The 9,444-nt window shown below is 54.8% G+C and overlaps 1 protein-coding gene across 1 annotated transcript; it reads left to right on the top strand.

Moving 5' to 3' along the window:
• Positions 1-1,154: 1,154 nt before the first annotated feature.
• Epop (elongin BC and polycomb repressive complex 2 associated protein) lies at positions 1,155-3,074 on the top strand. The gene has a single exon (XM_051175353.1). The coding sequence runs from the start codon at positions 1,289-1,291 to the stop codon at positions 2,408-2,410; it is 1,122 nt and encodes a 373-aa protein (XP_051031310.1). The 5' UTR covers positions 1,155-1,288; the 3' UTR covers positions 2,411-3,074.
• The last annotated feature ends 6,370 nt before the right edge of the window (positions 3,075-9,444 follow it).

Raw genomic sequence — 9,444 nt, 5'->3', positions numbered from 1 at the left:
TGTTGTGGGAATTCACTTTTGTGGGTGGAAAGTAAGAGTCTGCGTGTCTCCTTTAGTCCTTTCTACCCATTCGGGGAGCTCAGGACCTAGAGGGTCGAAACCGGGATTTGGAGGTTTCCGACTGTGCTGGTGCTTTGAAATTCCATTAAGAGGTGGGGTGCTTCCATATTTCTCTGAGAAAAGGAAACGAGCACCGAGAAAGCCAGCTTATGTCTTTCGTGGATCTGATGAAGTCCCCCTCCCCGAATTATTTTGTTTTATACATCTTGCACATACGTAGCGAATTCCTAACTATTCACCCAAGTGGTTTTTGTTGTTTTGAGTTCACTGGGTGCCAGACCCTGTTCTAGGCCCCCCCCCCAAGCCCCGAGCAAAGACCACAGGACACCTTAACGGCGCCTCCTTGCTATGCCAAGCTCGTAAGCCATCGATGCTTGGTTTCATCTTTCCCCTCCACATTGTTTTTGAGCTTGTTGCTGTGAATGCAAAGCTTCCAAAGGGCAGAAACAAACTTTCCATTTTACAGATACGGAAAACCCGCGACTGCTACGGGATAAAAGAGTGGCTGGATCTGTGAGCAGGTAAAATGATCCCAGGATGCCAACACGCCACCAGGAGCGTTGTGTCTGGCTCCTCGCACTTCCACTCGCGCGTGCCCAGACCCACGCGCCCCCATCCCTGCCTCCCAGCCCAGCAGCTCAGGGTCCACGTGTGTGTGTCTGGGTGCGGAATGGGGACGGGGGCCGTGCCGCCCGAGGGGTGGGGTCTGCGTGATGTCACAACAACAGCGACCAATCAGAGGCGGGCTCGCAGCCGCGGCGCTGGTATTGGGGCAGCGAGGGGGCAGTTCTCTATAACGCGGTCTCCGGAGCCAGCGGGGAAGAAAGAAGCCGAGAGGGCGGAAGGCGCCCTCCCCGCCGCTGGGCCCGGGCACCGGGCGCCGGGCTGGGGTCCTTCCCGCCGGCCGTGAGCGCCGGCCGCTTTGTTTGCCCCCGCCTCAGCGTTGAGGGGGGCGCGCCGGGAAGGCGGCGGCAGGAAGCGCGACCGATTGCGCCGAGGACGCGCGGGGACCCAGGAGTCCGGCCACCGCGAGGGCCGCGTGACGAGACCGCAGAGGGAGCCGGAGCGCCGCCGCGGGCCCCGGGTGGCGGGCCCGGGGCGCCCGTGAGCACAGACCTCCCCGTCGACGGGGGGCGATGTTCCCCTGGCCCGCCGGCTCTTCGGGCCGCCGGGGCATCCCGCCGTTGGGACCAGGGCCCCCACAGTGGGCGACCCCCAAGGCTGCTCCATGGAGACTCTGTGTCCTCCTCCCCGCCTGGCAGTGCCCGCGTCCCCGCGGGGGTCTCCTTGCTCGCCCACGCCCCGGAAGCCGCGTCGGGGGACCCCGGAGTTCTCCCCGCTGTGCCTGCGTGCCCTAGCCTTCTGCGCCCTTGCCAAACCCCGGCCGTCCGCCCTGGGCCTGGGGCCTGGAGAGCTGGCGCCTCGGACCCCGGTGCTTCTGAGCCCCCGGGCCTCGCCATGCACCGGCGGCCGGGCCGCGGACAGCCTGAAGCACCTCGGGGGACAGGCCGGGCTACCGAGCGACGTGAGCGCCGCGGCCCGCGAGGATGCAGACACCGCGGTGTGCCCAGGCGGCGGAGAGGAGGAAGAGGGCGGAGGCAGCTTCCCGCACTTCGGAGCCGGTTCCTGTGCACCTCCCGGCCGCTGCCCTACTCCCCGGCGTCCTCGGGAATCTCCGACCAGCTCCGCCTGGTCCCCGCCCAGGCCAGCCCCGGGTCTGGAGTCCCAGCCTGATGAAGCTAGCAGTCCGCCTCATGAACCCAGTTCCCGGCCTTCGCCGCCACCTGCGGGCCTCTCCCCGGAACCTGCGTCTCCAGAGCAGCCTGTGCATGGCTCGGCGGCTGCAGCGGCTGGAGACCCTGCCCCGGCCGCGCCCGAGGCACCCGCGCCCAGCCCCTCGACGGCAGACGCAGCGCCGGACGCGCCCGGTGATCTCCGCCAGGAGCATTTCAATCGCCTGATCCGCCGCTCGAAACTTTGGTGTTACGCGAAGGGCTTCGCCTTGGACACTCCAAGTTTACGCCGAGGGCCCGAACGGCCGGCAGCCAAATCCCGGGGAGCAGCCAAGAAACGCCGGCGGCCAGCGCCGCCCCCGCGCAGCGTGCAGCCCCGCCGGCCCGCCCCGACGCTCCCCACTTCGAGCACCTTCAGCCTCCTCGACTGCTTTCCCTGTCCCCCAGCCCTGGTGGTGGAAGAGGACGGAGACCTAGGGCCAGCTTCCTCGCTTCGCCTCCAGGGAGACGCAAAGCCTCCGCCTGCCCACCCGCTGTGGAGGTGGCAGATGGGAGGACCCGCTGTCCCCGAGCCCCCGGGCCTCAAATCCTGGTGGGTCAACTTGGAAGAGCTCTGAGCGTTCGGCCTCGTTTACCTGGGGGGTAAATTGGGTCCTGGGGCAGACTGAGGACTCCAGGAGGGTGTCTTGACTTTCAAAATTGTCTGCCTTCCCCCCCCCCCCCGCGTTTTATGGATTGTGTGTCAAGGGGACCTCAAATGACAGTGATCTTCGAGCACCTGAAAGGTCGGGGTGATTCCCTCCATCTTTGCGGAGGATCCAATGGCTGGCGTCCGGAAAAGCTGCGTGACCAGCCCCACCTCTGCCCTCAGCGGGCGGCCAGGGCCTTCACCCCAGGGGAGCAAAGCCTCTACTGCCCAGAGACCTAAAGAAAGGGACAGAGGGACGGACTTTGGTGATGGACAAACCGGTTGTTTCCGTGTTTGAGGACCAGTTTAGGGGTGTGGGAGTTGTGGGGTGGGTAGGTGATTGACAGCTCCCTGGGGGCATCTACCACCCCCATGGCTCAGACCTTTAACCCTTCCTTTTCAATTCCTAGCCCTACCTCTCCCCAAGTTCAGGTGATTCTCCGGTGCGAGAGCTTCAGTCTCTCGGCCAGCAAACTTTTGTCCACTTTTGGACTTTCTCTTTGCCGTAAGGTTTGATGGGTGAAAGAGACCTCCAGCCCCACCTTCCTCCCCCCCATAAAGAGGAGAGAGCAGAGGGCCCAAAGCTGGTTTTGTCTGGGGAAAGGGCCATTCCCATTCCCTGGGAAAATGTGGAAGAAATCAATAAAATCAGACCAAACAAGTCGTCTTTCGAGGTACTCTTTCCCCAGTTTGTGGATGGGATGGGGTGGGGTTAGACTAGTCTCAGTCCATTTTTCAGACATCCAAACTCAGCCCCTTAAACGAGGTGGGTACAGAACTGGCTGCAGAGAGGCAAATGGGGCGGGAGAGACTGGGGGCTTGGAGGGAACCTGGGCTGGGCGGGCCACCTTAAACGTTTTTTTAACCTCAGGCATTTTGGGAGTTGTCAGGGATCTGATGGATCAGAAGGGGGCAGGGCCTGGGGATTAGGTTTGGGGTCAGAGGTTCTGTTTTGCAGGCAGAGAGGAGCTAGGCCTGGACCACGCCCAGTCAAGAGGAGTCCTTGAGTCAGAAGGGTGGAATGGCTTTCTCTACACCAGGAGATCAGGTTCAGGGATGGGTGAGGCATGGAGGGTGACAGTACTGTGAGGGCTGCCCCTTACTGAGGGACCTAGTGGCTCTTGTGTTTACGCAAGTGACTAACACCCCTCATCCCCAAAACTGGGTGAGGAAGAACCGTTCCCACGTGACACTGGGGAAGGATGGTCTCCTTTTCCGTGAAGACGCTTTGTAGAAAGTTTACCGCTTGCAAAACGCAGATCCTGAAGAAAAAATTTAGATCTGTTGCCTTTCCCTGGGGGGGGGGGTGGGAAGGGGAGGGATGGGGTGGGTGGGCACTTTGGCTCTTTTTCCCTAACATCTGGCCTCTATGAACCCTGCTGACCTCCCCTCCCCCCTCCAGCTGTGTCCTGGGGAAGGGGTAGGAGGGTGCTTACCATTCCACTGGGGCTCAATGGTATCTGTCCCCTCTGCCCCCCAGGGATGCAAACGGGAAGGGAAAAGGCAGATTTGGGGAGTGGGGAGAAGCACCCTGAGAAGAGGATACGGGGAGACGTTGGGAAGGGCAGGTGCGCCATTTGTGGAGTGGCGGGTTGGGGCTTTGTGCCTTTTAATCGGCCTGGAGCTGGGGGCAGAGAGTGCAGCTCTACACAAGGAGCCTCTTCTAAGGGACAGGAAGGGCCGGGTAGCTTGGCTCCCCTCCCCCACTGGAAGGGTTTGTCCTCTACCTGACACAATTGGTCAGACCTAGAACCCCCCTCTGGGCAAGGTTTAATTTGCTTGAAGACTCTTGGAGCTCCAAGGCTTCCTGGAAACTTTTACAGAGTAGGGAGCAGAATTTGGTTTCTGATCTATCACTGCAAATTAGGACAGAGGCAACAGGTTTAAAACAGGATTTTTTTTTCCCCCCACTCAACACTTGAACAGGCCAGGACAAAATGATAGCATAGAGGCTCTGCTTTCCCCAGGCTCCAGGGGAGAGTCCCTTGCTTTCCAGCTTTTAATGGCCCCAGGCGGCTCCTCCCTCGTGGTCTGGAGGCCTGTCCTCACTTAAGGACAGCCTAGTATTGAGTTGATTGTGTGATTCCAAACTCAGTGTCTCCTACTGTTTTGAGACTGGGTCTTTGTAGGCGGTAGTGGCCTGGGCTTTGTGATGTAGACGAGGTTGAACTGAAACTCACTGTAATTCTGCCTCTGCATCTTAAGTGCAGGGACTGCAGGCATGTGCCACTGGCCCTTCAAGAACTCTTTTTCTTTTTCTTTTGGAGGGGGAGGGGGCGTTAAGACAGATTTCTCTGTGTAACAGTTCTGGCTGTCCTAGAACTTTCTGTAGACCAGGCTGGCCTCAAAGAGATCCTGCTGCTGGGATCCAAGTGCTAGGGATCAAAGGCGTGTGCCACTACCCCTGCTAAAGAGTCCCTTTCTTTCTTCCTTTTTTTGAGACAGGGTTTTTCTGTATTGCTTTGGACCCTGTCCTGAAACTAGCTCTGTAGACAGGCTGGCCTCCAACTCACAGAGATCTGCCTGCCTCAGCCTCCTCAGTGCTGGGACTAAAGGCGTGTCCCACCAAGAGGCTCTCCTTTTCTAAGAAAGGCCACATCACAGGTTCTTGAGGGATAGAATGTATCTTTGGGGGTTCTACCATTCAGTCCACTACAGAAGAGTCACAGAAAAAGGAAAGCTACTTAGGAAACATGATTACAGCATGGGCTGGGTTTGGGGTACACACAGATCCTCCCCAACTTGGACCACAGTCCCTTACAGGGAAAAGGCTGCTTGCTTCCTTCAGGCTGGCCTTGAAGATATTAGAAGTCACCCCCCCCCCTGCATCAGAGCCCCCAGAAAGGGTCAAGGGATGTGAGGAGAGGCTCCCTCCATCTTCCACCCTTTTCAGTTTGTCAGGGATGACATGACAAGGTCATAGGTCATAGGCTTGGCTTTTTTGTTTGTTTGTTTGTTTGTTTAATTTTTTTCCAAGACAGGGTTCTCTGTGTAGTCTTAGCTGTTCTGGAACTCACTCTGTAGACTAATCTGGCCTCGAACTCAGAGATCCACCTGCCTCTGCTTCCAAGTGCCATCACCTCCTGGCTAAGGTCTTGGCTTCTTACCAAGGTCTTTGTTTGTTTGTTTATTGAGGTAAGCTTTTGTGTAGCCCAGGATGATGAACTCACTGTAGTCAAAGCTGGCCTTGAAAAGCTGATCTTCCTGCCCCTAACCCCAGGGTGCTGGGTTACAGAGGAGTACCACTGCTCCCAGCTCCTTAGCAGGGTCCCTTATGTCCTCTTTTCAAAGAGTCTCCAAGGCATTTCCACATTGAGCCTCTGGGTTTTTGTCCCCCAGCCCCCAATCTCTGCAGGGCCCTGAACATCCTCCCTGCCTTCCATCCCCTCTCTTCCCCTGGCCTTCTCAGCTGCCTCCAGGCCCTTTGCCCCTTGCCCCTTAACCTGTTTGCAGCCTGGCTTCTGTCCTGAGAAGCCTTTTGTGAGAGTCAGAGGGTGACAGCCACACCCACACAGCCAGTAACCACTCCCTTTCTCAATCTCCGGGCTCCTGTGGCCTCTGATACTGCTGCTGGACATTCCTGATACCTTCCTGGTTCACTCTTGGGGTCCTCTGTCTATCTCCCTTCCGTCAGCTAGCTATTCTCTGTCCCTTGAGCCCCTCTCCTGAGCTTGGTTTCCACATCCCCAGGTGAACACTGACAACTTCTCTCCCTCTGTCCTCATCAGTCCCGGTCAAGTCTCTACCCTGTTTACTGTTCTGTCTCTTTCCATCACCTCCACATGACCTGACAGCTTAATGAGAACAATTCAAACCAACTGTATTTCCAGCCTGTACCCCCTCACCTCCCAAGAGGAGCAATCTGGAACAGAAATGGGTTCCAGAGCTACAGGAGGGAGGCACAAGCCTCCCAAGCGCTGGGATTGAAGGCGTGCACCGCCAACACCTGCCACCCTCTTTCTTTCCCTTCTTTCCTCCTTCCCTTCTCTGACAGCATCTTCCTGCTTCAGCCTCCCAAGCCCTGGGATTACAAGGGTGTACCACCACTGCTTGTGTGTCGTCCCCCCTCCCCTGTAGCTCTTGCATGGACCGCTTCTGTTCCAGCCTGCTCCTGTGTAGGCTCCCTGCACCCTGGACTGTTGCAGCAGCTACCTCTGGTCCAGCGTCTGCATGTTTCCTTTCCGTCAGGCTTCCTTCTTAGTGGGCTCTCTGGTTTTAGTCAATGTAACCTCCTTAGCCTGTCATTTGGGGCCCTGTGTTGTTTGGCCTTGACTCCTCTGTACAGCTTGGACTCCTTTACTTCATTACACACAGTGGGATCTACCACACTGGAAAATAATTCCTTCTTCCCTCTATACCCACCCATCCTTTATACTCATTCCCCCAGGCCCATTTGAAAATGACATATTTCCATGGAATCGTCGATTCTCCAGTTGAATGTGACCTATGCCATACCTAGATTTACTCTTTGTGTGTGTGTGTGTGTGTGTGCACCAGCGCACACTCGAGTGTGCACGCGAACATGTGCCATGTGGGGGGGGGTAGGTGTGTGTCATAGAGCGTATGTGGAAGTCAAGGACAACTTTGTAGAGTTGGTTATCTCCAGCCTCCTTTCCAAGGGTCCCAGGGACTAAACTCAGATTGTCAGGTTTGCACAGCAAGAGCTCTTACAGGCAGAGCCATCTCACGGCTCCTAGATCTTCAATCTTCATCTCCTGGGAGGAAAATAGGTCTTGGGGTCAGATGCTCCTCCCCCTCTTTGCGGAGGACTTGGGTCAGGAATCTACAGTACAGTCAATGCCTGAAGTAGGATGGGAAACAAGACTTGATCCCTCCCTCCCCTTAAGGTCTCTCCATAGACAGACAAGCTGTGCTACTCCAGCTGAGTGGATTGTCTTCTCTGGGCTTCCATGTCACTCCCTAAAACTCAGAGCGAAGCTGTCATTTCCTGGCGATGACCTGGGCTGAGCTAGAGTCTCTGCCGCAGGTCATCATCTCAGAATCATTCCTGCAGCTTAGCTGCCCAACTTGACAAGTTCCCTACAGAATGTTTATATTTTTCTTAAGATAAAGAGTTGGGCAGAGTGGTGGTGGTGGAGGCATATGCCCAGCACTTAGTAGGCAGAGGCAGGCGGTTCTCTGTGAGTTTGAGACCAGCCTGGTCTACAAGAGCTAGTTCCAGGACAGCCTCCAAGGCCACAGAGAAACCCTGTCTGGAAAAAACAAAACAAAAGAATTGGAGCCTGGCGGTGGTGGCACACGCCTTTAATACCCAGTGCTTGGGAGGCAGAGGCAGGTAGGTAGATCTCTGTGAGTTTGACGCTAGCCTGGTCTACAGAGTAAGTTCCAGGACAGCCAGAGTGGTTAAACAGAGAAACCCTGTCCCAAAACATCAAAACAAACAAACAAATAAATAAAATAAAAGATACAGCTGGGAAGTGGTGGTGCACCCCTCTAATCCCAGCACTAGAGAAGCAGAGTCAGGCAGATTTCAGTGAGTTCAAGACCAGCCTATTCTACAAAGCCCATTCCAGAGGACAGCCAGAACGGTTACATACAGAGAAACCCTGTCTCAAAAAAAAAAAAAAAAAAAAAAAAAAAAGATAAAGGCCTGGCTCAGTGGGTAAAGGTGCTTGCTGCAAAACCAAAGACCTGAGTTCAATCTAGAGATCCGTGGAGGAAGAAAGGACAACTCCTGCAAGTTGTCCTCTGACCTCCACACAAGTACTATGGTGCAAAACCATGTGACGCATGCCAGCACATATGCACACAATGCACAAGTCTCTGTCCTTCTCCCTCCAACTCCCCCCCCCCAACAGCTGGAAATTAATATCACGGTTATAATTCTTGTGAAGTGTTTTTTCGTTTTTCTTCACTATCTCATGTAGTCACTTTTGGTCTCTTGGTTTGCTTATTCTAGGTCTTGGAATCAGCACTCTGTACACAAAAGGCAGTTAATGAATGAATGCTTGTTTGATGTTGGATGGGTGGGTATTCCAAGGACCTCGTAGAGCTGGGAGCAGCACTTTGCAGGGATGTAGTTCTGGAGTATTCCCACAAGATGGCACTGTCTGCTAGCACCTGCAAGGACACTGGCTGTGGCTTAGCGGGTGAAGAAGGGAATAATTCTCATAAGCAATTGAGTTCCTTGCAGTGCTGGCCCCTAGGCTAGGCCCTGAGCAATAATTGTGATTTATATGGCCTCTGCTCCCAAGGACTTGAGGCTGACGTCCTGGATGCTGTAAATTTGTATTGTAAATAATAAACAGTATCTATTCAACAGTTGAGGAAAAGAGACCCAGAGAGGCTAATTGATTTGCCTGAGGTCACACAGCCTGTGGAGAAGAGTTTAGTATTAGTTGGCCTGACTGTTTGTTTTTCCTGATAGCTGCTGTCACACAGCATGCACTTTGATAATTTGATGGCACTTGCAGGGAGCCAGGCATTGTTCTGAGTGCCTTTTTTTTTTTTTTTTTTTTTTTTTTTTTTTATTTATTTTCCCTTGGAGACAGGGTTTCACTATTTATTCATAGCTAGCCTGGAACTCACGATGTAGACCAGGCTGGTTTGGAACACAGGGATCTGCCTGCCTCTGGGATTAAAGGTGTGCGCTACTACACCTGGCTTATTCTAAGCGCTTTCTGTGTGTGCTTTCTAAGTGCATGCGTGTGTACACATGGTGCACAAACATGTGAAAGAAGTCAGAGGACAAATTTTGTGGAGTTGGTTTTGGAGGTCACAGCTCTGGGCCAGACCCAGAAAGACATGCCTGTGGTAGCACAGGAAAAGCAGGTCATGTGACCCCTTCTTTCGGATGTGGGTACTTTAGTGGTACTGTCAACTCTGGCTGAGTGGTTCACTCTCAGACTCAGCATTGTCTCCTGAAATTAGTGGATTTTTTGATGCACAAAGTGGGTTGGCTACCCGGGTTGGCTACTTGTATTGCCAGATTGCATAGCCTAG

Source organism: Phodopus roborovskii, unplaced genomic scaffold (assembly GCF_943737965.1).
Source record: "Phodopus roborovskii unplaced genomic scaffold, PHOROB, whole genome shotgun sequence".
NCBI classification, from domain to species: Eukaryota; Metazoa; Chordata; class Mammalia; order Rodentia; family Cricetidae; genus Phodopus; species Phodopus roborovskii.
This window is presented reverse-complemented; position numbering and strand designations above follow the sequence as displayed.